This window comes from Dermochelys coriacea, chromosome 9, assembly GCF_009764565.3.
Source record: "Dermochelys coriacea isolate rDerCor1 chromosome 9, rDerCor1.pri.v4, whole genome shotgun sequence".
Taxonomy (NCBI): Eukaryota; Metazoa; Chordata; order Testudines; family Dermochelyidae; genus Dermochelys; species Dermochelys coriacea.
Window position 1 is genome coordinate 38,119,375 of NC_050076.1, and position 13,447 is coordinate 38,132,821.

Genomic DNA, 13,447 nt, shown 5'->3' on the forward strand with positions numbered 1-13,447 from the left:
ACAAGTTACTGAATTAGTTTTTCTTCACATGATGGCTTGGTGGAGAAGGGTGTATATAGATCTATTTCTCTGCTGGCAAGACCTTGTGTGCTGAGTTGAAACCCTGAAGCAAATTTCTGCCACTTCATAATGAAAAATGCTGACACTACCTTAAATACAGTAGCAGAAATGAGTGCTGTTGTATTATCTGGTTTCAGCTTTTCATGCTGTGTTTAACCTATTTGGTGTCTATGAAACAAAGATTTACATAAGACGTAAACAAAATAGCAAGTAAATTGCTTTGTTGATGAACTTAATTTGTGGATTATTTTTTAAAAATTGCGAGGAAAAATAAGCAATTTTAGCAAAGCATGCAGACTCTTTATTAAATGCAGACAGTTTGGTGATCCAAGCTCATTACTTGTTGGGCAAGGAGGCTGCCAGCATGCACAAAACATGGTACAGATGGCAGAATAGCTTTAGCATTCTTCATAACTGGTGTAGGGGTTATTTATGTTGGAGGGAAGAGAGCATTCCTTCTGGCTGCATGAAATGTACTAGTTAAATAAATTACTGTTATTTCATGGGTTCTCACTGTAGGATTTTTTTAAGCTTCCACTTATACAAATGGTGTTATAAAAGCATACTCTTAAAGTGTATTTTCAGTTTAGCAGTAATCATTGCTGTGGATTAAAGAGAAGTTCTTTGAGATAAGGGCTTTGTATTCCTATATATTTGCACAGTGCCTGGTACAGTTTGAGAATTACCAGAATACAAATAATAAAATTGTTTTGTGGTATGTATTTTCAGAAAATCTGCTAAATGTCTTTCCCAGATTAATTTTTGGGCCTTAAATCTAAATGTACCATAATTCATAGATTCAAAGGAAAAAAGGAATGAGAAATCAACAACAGTTCTATAGACATTAAACAATATGGGATTGTCCTGTTTTCACATAGGGAATGAGACTCCCTGCAGTACGCTTATTTTGTCATTCTGAGTAACTTAATTTTACTATTTCATATTTTTGGCATGCAAAATTTCCAATTAATTTAAAAAGTATGGATCAGAAGAGCACTGACACTCACCGAATGTGACGGAGTCATTTGTATGTGAATAAATATAGCTGTATAAATGCATTATTCTTTAATAAAAATATTTTTTGCACACACTTCATCTTTACTAAGGTGAACAAAACATTCTTCTCCTCACATATGAGACATAGATTTTGACTTACTAAATTTGGAAAATGCATGCCAGATTTAGTAAAAATAAATCCATATCTGACTAAAGTTTCCTTCTCAAGGATGAGAGAGAGAAAATGCAGGGTTTGAGTAGGTGTCGCACAGTTCTGTGCACCCTCTGCAGAGTTGCATAGAATACTGTCTTGCGGTTTGGTCTTATTGTTAGGTTGGTAAAGTCTTCTCTAGTGCTATTACTATGTTATTGCAGCCTATAAATCAGGTTAGACCAGGCACAGAAACTTCACATCCTCTCTAACCATGATGAAAATATACATTTTACCCCCTCAAAAAGTTCTCTGACCAATGACCTACTAGAATTTTGCAAGTATGCCGCAGCGTGCCTCTAACATGGTTGAGATTAAATTGTGGATGCAGTTGAAGTTGTTTGTGTGCATTTTCTTGCAGGCCTTACAGTAATTATATACAAAATGCAGATTTCTGTGAAATTGATTGATTGTGAGACTAGTGTTTAACTAAGCAGGTGTACTCTTTCAAAATCCCATCTTTTCTAAACCCTTTTAAGTTACTAGGGGGCAGCATGCACCACTGTTCTATCTTTCATTACATTTGTTTTGGCTCACAAAGTCCTAGCCAGCTACCCATCCTTTAAGTTATTTTAGAGCAGCATCTCCAGGCAGTACTTTGAAGTCGGTGAAATACGTATATAATTTAGGCTGACATATTTGGCAGGTCCACAGAATTGTTTCATGGCATGACACAAGTACTCTCTTACATGATTTACAAAGAACTGAGGCATTTCCAACAAACCCCAGCTTTGGCATAAAGTTCCAAATACTTTTTTCCCTGTAGTGTGCAGTGAATGAACTTCCTGTGATGTAATGTATTGACTCTCTGAAAGACCGAGCGTTACAGCACTTACAAAGCTTGGAAGGGTTGAGTGAACACAAAATGTACTCATTAGTTAAGGTTTGTACAGTGATTTTGAAAATGTGAAGTATAAGAATTTGAAGTATTTTTTTGTCATGACCACCTTTTTGTTCAGGGTAATGATATGAGGAAGTCATAAATTACCTGAGTAATTGTGAAGTAAAATTCAACCTAACTTTTGTTGCTGTGGTGTCTAATAGCACCTACAATATGCTAAGTACTGTCCAAAAAGATATCTCCAAAAAGCTTGCATTCTCAAAGGACATAAAAGACCAAGGGAATAGGGAATAGAAACAAGGTTTTCTTCTTATCAGTTGTTTATATATGTAAATTTTTGCATACTTGCAAAATTGTATTAGGTCATTGGTCAGAGAACTTTTTGAGGGGGTAAAATGAAGAAAGTATTAGGTTTGAATGGCAAACCTTGGATACCCCGAGAAGAGATATCAGATGTACCAGGCATCAGATCTGTTTTATCTAGGTTTGCCATTCCTGCATTGGGAATTAACCCTAGTGAAACTACAGTTACTTTTTACAAGATGAAAGCTACAATTCTAGTATTTAGAAGCTTCTTGGATAACAGAGAACCCTTCACTGAAGGCAGTGTCTGCACAGGCCTGCATGTCTAGCTTCTTGCAGTGATCACTGGGCTACAGGTTGAGAGCCACTGTTACAGAGTCCAGCAAACTAGATTATCTGCCTGCTGCTTTTTAAATATCTTCTGAAGACATGAATTACTTTTGGTCCACAAGGATGAGCTTTGGTCTTGCCTGTGAGCTTTTACTCTTGTACTTTGTATTCCTCTTTAATGCAGTACATTAGCCACCTAGTAACTGATGGTTTTAAATGCCTTTTTTTTTGTTCGCTGGAAGATGGTACAGTAGGTATAGGTAAGTTATATGCCTGAGTTCCTGCCTTGTCAATATTAACCACTCTGAGTATGTCCAACATGTGGCAGAGTTTCTTTTTTGTTGTGTTTAGGCTTGGTATAGAATAAGGAGAGGTGTCTCGTGAGATCTGTGAAGTACAGCTCAGATACTCTGCATGCAGATGTGATAGCTACCAGATTTACTACTTTGTATTAGAAGAGTAACACTGAAGAAACGGGTTCAAATAGTGGTTTGATAACTTGTACCAGGATCAAACCAAAATCCAAGTGACTTACTTTGAATTTTCTGAGGATTTGTCAGTAATTATGTCTTCCTGAATCACCTAACATATGAGTGAGATGAAATCCACCTTTGTTCTACTCCTGTTATTGAGGAGACTGCTGAGAAATATTTCCTGAAAAAAGCTTAGTCAGACCCAAACTGTAGGTATTCCAAGATTTGAATAATTTTTATCCTTCTTCACCCTACTTGTTCTGTACTAGTTAGTACATGAGCTTGGTAGAGATCTTGGAGCATTCTGAGCTTGGAAACTTTTCCTGAGACCATCAGGACTCCTGGAGAATAGCTGGGGGTTTGTTTTTTGTTTTTTTTTTTAATTGCTCAATCTCCAGCTGTTAGGGGATTTTTCAAACTTCCCTCCATCTAAGTGCTTAAGGGGGCCTTGACACACATGCTCTTCCCGCTCCAACAGATGAAATAAGATTGTAGGGGACACCTCCTTCATGCCAGACAGCCAGAGCCTCTGGGGCTGGAAAGATGGTGTTAAAATTACTCTCCAACTGAATTGTCTCCATTGAGGTAAGGGTAGAAAGGGATGGAAAAGGCTGACTGGCTTCATCTGGATTCTAATGTTGAGGCTGCTGCTCCTTGATCCCAACATCTGATGAAGAGACATGAACTTCTAGTATTCTGTCTAGGCTTGGCAAGCTGGTCAATTGACCACATATTATTTGTCGAGGGTCAAGTGTTGTCACACATTCCATCAAGAATGCCCTGATATAGGCGGTGGCCTACCTTTTTGATTGTGGTATGGTAGTGTTTGTTAGCAAGCCTACACAAATGCCTTAAATCACTAACTTTGCTATACATTTATGTCACCTGTTGGGGAAAAAGGCAAACTGACAGAAAGTTGAATATCTTGATTGTCCTGAAAGATTCCAGACAAACACTGTATATGTCTTTATTTGTATACCAAGCCAGTTGAAGCTGATAAAGAAAAAGAAGATAATGAAAAGCAGGACGCTTGAAGAATTGGCCTGCTGCCTACCTAGCATAACTGCATTTAAAAATAACTTTTTTCTTTTATAGTTGCTATGGGTTTCTTTTATTTGTTTATTTTTTTCTTTTTTTGTAACTCTTCAGCCTTGAATAACATTGACATTTAAATGCTAATCTAACATTGCTAAAAAAAGATAATTATTCTTTTGTTTTGTAGAACTTAATTTCATTTTCCATTTTTCTGAGTTAAAATAACTCAGCTAAGTAACTTGGTTTTTGTAATTAGACATGAGTATCTACCTTACCCCTTAGGAGACCATAAAGTCTTAGTCTTTTTTGTTACTGTTATTACTGTTCTAATAAATTAGTTTGTTTAAAATATTTGGACATTTTGGACATTATTTGACCAAATTTGCTGAATTGACCAATTTATTTATGGAGCAGTCGAAGGCCAAACCCAAATTCTATCTGACAGGGATTCCAAATTGGCATTCCAACTCTCTTTAATAATGTACCTGGCATTTGAATGGCAGCCATCGTAGCGAGTGGAGCAGGTCAACCCAGTATACAGAAGTATGCACTAATCAAATTTAGAAATGATAAATATCTGAATCACTGCTGCTAGGTCTGCATTGGAGAAAAATGGACAGAGTTGTCTGCTCAGTGGATGGGGCTTATGAGAGAGAGAATACAGTTCTGCCTACTTCTGCTATTTGGGCATCCAGGTGCAAAAATATTTTAGCTATGGTAATCCGACCTGCTCTTCTTCTTTCAGGCTTTGTTTCATATTGAGAACTCTGTTGTCCATGTTTGTTTGAAAACGGGCTCAGATCTTGATGTTCTGTGATTCCTCTGAAGTCTCTAGCATCTCATGATCTTTCCCATTGGCTACACACAGATGTTGAATGAAAGGCACAAGGGAAAAAGCATGAAATATATTTTGCAGTAAAACGAGTCATCTTCATAAATAACTGTAACTTTAATTTTGGAGGCTTATAAAAACATGTCTCATAACATATTTTCTCCAAAAGGAGGAGAATTAAAGCAACCCTCCTCTCCCACTTTAAGGGAGAAGAGATGGACTCAGAGGGGAACAAAACCTAATCAGCAGGTTATATGTTGGAGGACTTTCTACAATCTGAAAAAATCCATACATCTTGTGTAGTGCTGTACAAATAATCAGGCTCTAGCTGGTATTTTGTTGTGAGCAAATTCTATTCTAGAAGACAGGGACTGCCAATGAGGGCAAATCTACACTGCAGCGCTACATTGGTGCAGCTGAACCTCTGTAGCGCATCTGGTGAAGATGCGCTATTCCAACAGGAGAAAGCTCTCCCATCAGCATAATTATTCCACCTCCGCGAGAGGCTGAAGCTTTATTGGTGGGAGAGCGTCTCCTGTCGACATAGAGCTGGTATGAACATGCTTAGGTTGCTGTAACTTGTGTCGCTCGGGGGGTGTCTTTTTCACACCCTTGGGGGACATAAGTTAGGTTGACTTGAGCAGTAGTGTAGACCAGCCCACAGAGAGCCCTTCCTGACTTCTGCAAGGCCCACCTTTGGCACAGCCAACCAGCAAGCCCCACCCTTGGCACAGCCAGCCAAGGGGTTTCTGCTGAGTACACCGTAAGGGGAGAAGTGACTTCTGAGAACTGGGCTATAGATAAGATTGGGAGGATTAGATTTTCATTAATAAATGCTGGTAAATGTTGATTTCACCACACACACAGAAATTAACAAAAAAGTATTTCCATCAATGATGACTGAAATTTCAGACAGACAAAGTAAGGAAGATGCAGTGTGAGAAGTTATTCATTTGATTTAAGGATGTGTACTCTGCATATCTTGAAATTTGAGATTGACAGTTTGTATTTTAATGGTTATAAAACTTTAACTTTTTGAATCTCCACATCTACTGTCATTAAATGATTCTGTCCCCTATATTGTCTATCCCCACCATAATTTCCCATAACTGAAAATTTTAATTGATAAAGATAAAAATGCTTAAAACCCATTTTACGTAACTGAAAATTGCAATCAATAAAAAATAGGGAAAATGCTTAAAAATAAACACTGATATCTGTTGAAAATATATTTAAAAAAAAAAAGTCTGCCAAGCCTAGATATAGACAGCATAGCTGTGGTAGTATACTAACCAGTACCTTGAATTTCACTATAAGTGAATTGACAGATGGTAAGAACGCATGTATTTATTCTTTTCCACTCAAAAAATTAAAAAGCAGGATTCTGCATTAGTTGAATCTTCTGAGTAACCTTTGACAGACCCAAGCAGAGTGCACTGCCATGTTCTAGTCTGGAGAGGCACAGCAATATAATGATACTGTAATACACTTGTGTCTAAAATGTATCCATGTGTCAAGAAAATGACAAAGTATTCTGGTGAAATGACTAGTCTAATCAAAATTAATTTAAATTAAGCGGGTGGGGGGAAGGCTGCTGTATTTTTAGTGCTTTGTGTGAACACATGATGTATGGTAATTAATTTTGGAAATTACGAAGCTTTTTAAAATATACATTTGAGGTGTTTTGATTTGACAGTCTGAGACTGATATCCATAAAACAGGTACACCACACATAACTGTAGCGTCTCTGCTCCACCACCAATATTTCAATCCTGTCCAGAAAGCTGATATGAAAATACAGAGCACTCTCATTGGATCTTTCATGCTTCTGGGACTACCAAGGAAGGTTTCAATTATGTGGATGGCTTCTGTGATGTGGAAACCTGTCTTCTTGGAATTAGACTTAGACCAAGATCTCTCTTCACACACAGCCCCAAACATCCATGAGAGTATAAACAACATGAGAGTATAACTATATTTGACTACTTACAGAAGTGGGCTTGTTTTGTACTGGTAAAAGGGTCTATCTCCCTGTTCATAAATAATCTACTTTCACCACCAACCTTAAATTGTAAATGTTAAAACTAATAGATTCTAAGTATCAGGATCTTGTTGATTCTTGTTGAATGTTCATATTTTGGTTAATCTGCTTTTTAATTCCTTTAACCTTTTAATAACATGTTGGAAATATACTGAGTTCTGTTGTTTACTTGGCAAAATATTTCTCCTTACCACATTTCTTCTCGTTTCCATCCTACTAAAGTACAGTATTTAAAATCTATGCAGCATGATTTTTCCAAATGATGGGAGACCTATGAGTTAAAGCATGGCCGGTGCCTATAATCAACTCCACAGAGTGTGGGATGGATGTCTGTGGGAGAGGCCATTTGGCATTCTCAATTTCCCCTGAGGTACAAATGTTTCCATGCACTACTGTAAAAACTGATGCAAAAGGGAAGGATAAACACATGACAAAACCCAGAGGTACAACTGTTTGTTTCTTCTGCAGATGTAGGTGCAAGGAACCAGAGGAATCTTTGTGCCATTTACTACAACAAGAACCCCGGGTTTGAGGTCATCCATGGGTTGCTGGATAGAGTCATGCAGCTGCTGGCTGTGCCACCAAGCAAAGAGAGTGGATATCTAATCAAGGCAGCTGAAGGTAAGAGAGGAGTAGCATGGAGAGGGACCTATAAAGGAGTCCTACGATCCCATTACTGTGTGGATTTAATTTTATATTGTCATTAACTGTTGGCACTACAGTACAAGAGTTGTTTTGAATGTGTTAGCATGCTGAAAAATACTATGGGTCAAATGGGACTTCGTATTCTCATTGCCTCTTACACATTAGGGAATGGAATTGGACTTTTTTTTTCTGGTCTCAGTATTTTTAGCTAGCTTCTGTGGTGGTGATCTTTACATAAGAGAAAGTCCTAGTACAGTGGATATTTCTTACATGATTAAGCTGCATGTGTATAGGAATGTGCTCTTCACAATGAGTTAATCCAGCAATTTAAAGGTTAGCTGTCAGTTTATTGAATGAGTTTTAATTAACACCAGTGTATCTGCTGCTTTCCTATTGCTAGAAGTGTCTGGAAACAAACAAAAGATGACTCATTACTCCTAATATTCTAGCTTGAAATGTTACCTAATTATTGTGGAACTAGAGCTGCTGCACAAGTCTTCTAGACAAATGAACCTGCTGCTGTTTTAGGTATATTTATATAATAGGCCTCATGCATCTTTATGCCAGGTTAGTTACATGTAGGGGACTGGACATGAAATCCTTACTTACTCTTTATTCTTCGTGTGTGTGTGCGTGCACACGCAATAGAGAGGAGTGTGTGCTGGCCCACCAGCAGAAGTGGCTGGGCTGTAACCCCTGTAAAGAAAAATTGCTGGAGAACCTCTATAGGCGAGGCATATGAGGGCTGCCCATCCACAATCCCCTAGCTTCAGCTCAAACACCTTATCTCCCACTTCTGTGCTGCCCCTTTGCCATGCATTTCCTGCAGGAACTGTACTGGCCAAGGCTCCTGAGGAGTCTTTAGTTGCCCTCAGGTAGGTGCATAGTTGCAAGTCTCCATCTGTTATGAAACAGAAACCTCTGAAGTCAGATATTACTTATAGAGCCATTTTCCTGAGTTGCTTGGCTCTGGGGCATACATTGGAAGGGTTTTTCAAAGCTTCCTGAAGTTTTGAGGAAGTTTCCAGTTCAGAAAGAAATTATGAATTGTATGGAGAATTCTGTGTCAATTTCTAACTGCTATAACCATCTCTCTCCCTCCCTCCTCTTCTACCTCATCTCCCATGTGTTAGAGGAGGTACTGTACGCTCAGTGCCAAGCTGTCTACTCATTCCGACCAGCTACCAGAATCCTCCAGCCTTACAACCCCTTTTACTTTTTCTTTGTCTGTCTGTCTGTCTGTCTGTCTTTTAACACTGTTAAGGAGCAGTTTATTTCCTAAAATTAGAGAATGTACCCCAGAAAGCCTCCAAAACCTTTCATAAATATATCTTTAAGGAGAACTTTACTCAACACTTTTTCCTTGATCGGTACCATCAAACTTGCAAAACTTACATGTGGGAAAGGGGGCTTAATTAAATAAGTGAGCAAAGATTCATCCTGTACGTCTGCATCAAAACAATTCAAAAACCATCTTGAACTTGTTGCAAGGCTGTCTCAATGCTGAAAATTTGAGATGATTTTTTTGCTACATTTTCTCGATTTTTTTTTTTTTTTTTTGAATGAAAGAGGTCAAATCCCAAGGATAGCGCTGTATATCTCAGGGAAAGTGGGGATTGCAGCATTCCCAGGACAATGTTGCTTTTGGGATTGGTATCCCATATTCAGCCCTTGTTCCAACATGCTGGAAACATGTTTGCTATCTAAATTACTTTCTGGGCTAGGAAAAGGCCTAGAATAGACTGAGCTCTGTGCCTGCTGTATATTTTTTCCCACAAGAATTGGAACCTACTTGTTCCTCTATTTCTTGCCTAGGAAATTTACAGTGGAACTTTAGATCAGAAAATTGTTACTTGAAGATGATGGTGATTTATCTCCATTCCTGCCTCTCTTTTCTGGTTTGCTGCAGGAGAGTGTTTTTTGTTTTTGTTTTTGGGAGGTTTAAAGGGGCCCAGGGACCAAAAAAATCCTGGTAGTTCTTGAGATTACTCATGAAGCAAGGGCTAGCTGTCTTCCAAAAGAAAAGAAGCAGGAATCTGTACAAAAGAACAAGAACAGGCAAGTCATCCATTCTGTTTCTTAAAATAATGTCAAAATCAATATGATAGAGAAAAACAAGACTCTGGGGATAGCAGCTGCTATTTTGTCTGCTCACCATTCGTTAGTATACAAGTATGTGAGAGAGAAATTATGACCTCTGTCCTGCTTGAGGAGAAGTCTTAGCTCTGCATTTACTAAAAAAAAAGAAAAGGAGTACTTGTGGCACCTTAGAGACTAACAAATTTATTTGAGCATAAGCTTTCGTGAGCTACAGCTCACTTCATTGGATGCATTCGGTGGAAAATACAGTGGGGAGATTTATATACACACACAGAGAACATGAAACAATGGGTTTATCATACACACTGTAAGGAGAGTGATCAGGTAAGATGATCTATTACCAGCAGGAAGGAGTGGGGAGAAGGAGGAAAACCTTTTGTGGTGATAATCAAGGTGAGCCATTTCCAGCAGTTAACAAGAACGTCTGAGGAACAGTGGGGAGGTGGGATGGGGGGGAGAAATAACATGGGGAAATAGTTTTACTTTATGTAATGACCCAACCACTCCCAGTCTCTATTCAAGCCTAAGTTAATTGTATCCAGTTTGCAAATTAATTCCAATTCAGCAATCTCTCGTTGGAGTCTGTTTTTGAAGTTTTTTTTGTTGAAGGATAGCAACTCTCAGGTCTATAATCGAGTGACCAGCGAGATTGAAGTGTTCTCTGACTGGTTTTTGAACGTTATAATTCTTGACGTCTGATTTGTGTCCATTTATTCTTTTACCTAGAGACTGTCCAGTTTGACCAATGTACATGGCAGAGGGGCATTGCTGGCACATGATGGCATATATCTATATCTAACATGGCTGCTACTCTGAACTCTGCATTTACTGTAACTAATGACCCTGACACAACATCTTTGACAGTCCATAAGAAAGCATGTTTGAGTCCAAAGCTCTAAAGCAACTTTGTTAGATATACAGTAGAACCTCAGAGTTACAAACACCTTGGGAATGGCGGTTGTTCATAACTCTGAAATGCTCATAACTTGAACAAAACATTATTGCTGTTCCTTCAAAAGTTTACAATGGAAAATTGACTTAGTAATGTTTCAAAGCTGTATTATGCAGAAGAAAAATACTGCTTTCTCTTTATTTTTATATTTAACACAGAACTGTACTGTATTTGCTTTTTTTATTTGTCTCTGCTGCTGCTTGGTTGTATACTTCCGGTTCCAAATGAGATGTGTGGTTGACTGGTCAGTTTGTAACTCTGGTGTTCGTAACTTTGAGGTTCTACTGTATGTGCTGATTTTTTAGTTGTGTGTTGCTGGCTTGTCAACTAACTGAATATAACAGCACATGCAGTCTCCTAGCACTTATCCTTGATGAACATATACATGCTCACATTTTTAATGTAACTTTTTTCTATTTTACTAAGTAATGCCCTTTTAATTCTTGCAGATTTTCAAAAGATTTGTTAGCTGAAGTACTGAAAAATATAGTAAGAGCTGATTGTTGGCCAGTGAAATGTAATGCTGAAAGTACATTGTTCAGGTTGACCATATGGCTGTGCCATCAATCCAGTTCTTGTTCCTAACAGGGATAGGAGCAAGACTTCTAATTCCATTTGTAGGCTGGTATTTTCAAAGGATCCTCAGGAAGTTAGGTGCCTAACTCTTACTGAGTTTCCATTGGCGCTGAGCACCTAACTCCCTTAGGCTGTTTATGAATATTCTAGCTGTAAATTGTTATTGAACAGACGTGTTGAAAGTGTTTGTTTTACAGCTAGAAATATTTTTAAATGTCTTGTGTTCTATATTGTACCCATCAACATAATGTCTGAGCACCTTACGAAGAACAGGAAAAAGCTCACAATAAAGAATTCTTATACAATATATAATTATTTTCTTGATACTAGTGCCGTTTAGTATTCCTTCTGCCTCAGCACATATTGGTTCCTTTAATAATTCCAACACCCCCATAATATTTTCCTATATCCACTTACTCTGGAGGTACCTAATGAATGGATTAAGACTTGCTATCTACAACAGGCTGCAAACACTTTGTAGCTTTTGGGAGTGGATGCGTAGAATCCTGTTCTGTATGTTTGGAAACACTTCCCTCTTTCCTGTTAAAGAGAAATCCAGAAACTCTCTCAGAATGACTTGTAGATTCCATGCATTTCTACTGACATTGGAATTTAACCTTGGTAACAGTGAAGATGGCTGATACTCTGGTGCTAGAGTGAATGCAATGTCACTGCATCAACTTACTTGGAAAGTCCTTGACTGCGGAGAAAGTCGGAAGTCAAAGTTTTTGGTGTTTTTTTTTTACTTGCCTTTCACCCTGCCAATTAAGCATATATGAGAGATGGAATGTCAAGCCAATGATGAAGTAAGGTCAATTGTGTGAAAAAAAGATATCCTATAACATCTTAAAAGACTGCAGAATACTCAAGGATTCAAAAAAGAGTTGGTGCTCCTTGCCGTAGAGGTTTTAGATTAGGATATTATACCACGTGTAATCTTAATTTTTATGGAGCAAACAGTTTTAGGAGCTACACCACATGAAAATTTGTACACTTTAAAAATGGGTTTACCATATAAAACCATTTCTGAGCTGGAAGGAGTCAAACATTTTTTGTTTGTGTGGTCTTCAGCCAAATCTTGAAACTAATTTGTGGTATAATATAAAGATTTGTTTTTTAGTCCTCTGATAGTCCTGTATTCCTTGTTTAACTGATTGCAGTGGTTTGACTTTATTTGGAACATAAAGTACTGATTTCATTTCAGAAAGTGTCTGAGAAGACAGTTTGTTGCATATTTAAATATAATTCCCATAAGGCTTCAATGCTGCTTCACCTCCTTTCTGAATTCACCGACTAAAGTGAAGTGCCTGTGTGTCTGTTCGGTTCTTTTTACCATATGTGCAAACCATGGTTATTTAAGCACCTTCTGTTATACTAACACCTAAATGCCCATTGACTTGACCTTAGGGTCATAGCCTTTTTGCCCCTGTAGCAACACCTGTGGAAAAATTACAGATGCTGGAAAATATGGGTGAAATTGTGATGTTCCTCTAGCCTTCACACCACTTTTTAGTGTAATCTGAGCTGTACAATAAATGGAAAAGAAAAGACGTTGTGAGAGGCCTGGCAGAATAGGCTGTTTTTAAGTGACTAAGTTGAAGGATTTCAGCATATATCTGATACTTAGTGATTTCACAAAAAGAAAAGGAGTACTTGTGGCACCTTAGAGACTAACAAATTAATTAGAGCATAAGCTTTCGTGAGCTACAGCTCACTTCATCGGATGCATTTGGTGGAAAAAACAGAGGAGAGATTGATATACACACAGAGAGAACGTGAAACAATGGGTTTATCATACACACTGTAAGGAGAAAGCCAAGGAAAGTGTGGGCCCCTTACTGAATGAGGGAGGCAAGCTAGTGACAGAGGATGTGGAAAAAGCTAATGTACTCAATGCTTTTTTTGCCTCTGTTTTCACTAACAAGGTCAGCTCCCAGACTGCTGTGCTGGGCAACACAAAATGGGGAAGAGATGGCCAGCCCTCTGTAGAGATAGAGGTGGTTAGGGACTATTTAGAAAAGCTGGACGTGCACAAGTCCATGGGGCCGGACG

The 13,447-nt window shown here is 38.2% G+C and overlaps 1 protein-coding gene across 8 annotated transcripts in view; it reads left to right on the forward strand.

Annotated features, from left to right (window-relative positions):
• The window catches only part of FARSB (phenylalanyl-tRNA synthetase subunit beta), a 66,019-nt gene that overhangs the window by 28,034 nt on the left and 24,538 nt on the right, over positions 1-13,447 (forward strand). For 7 of the 8 annotated variants that reach the window (XM_038415468.2, XM_038415467.2, XM_038415465.2 and 4 more), the window contains one exon: positions 7,591-7,743. In XM_038415468.2, coding sequence (XP_038271396.1) covers positions 7,591-7,743 — 153 coding nt within the window. Of the gene's footprint in view, positions 1-6,913; positions 7,161-7,590; positions 7,744-13,447 lie in introns of those variants that run through there. The other variant, XM_043493088.1, reaches the window with a different exon arrangement.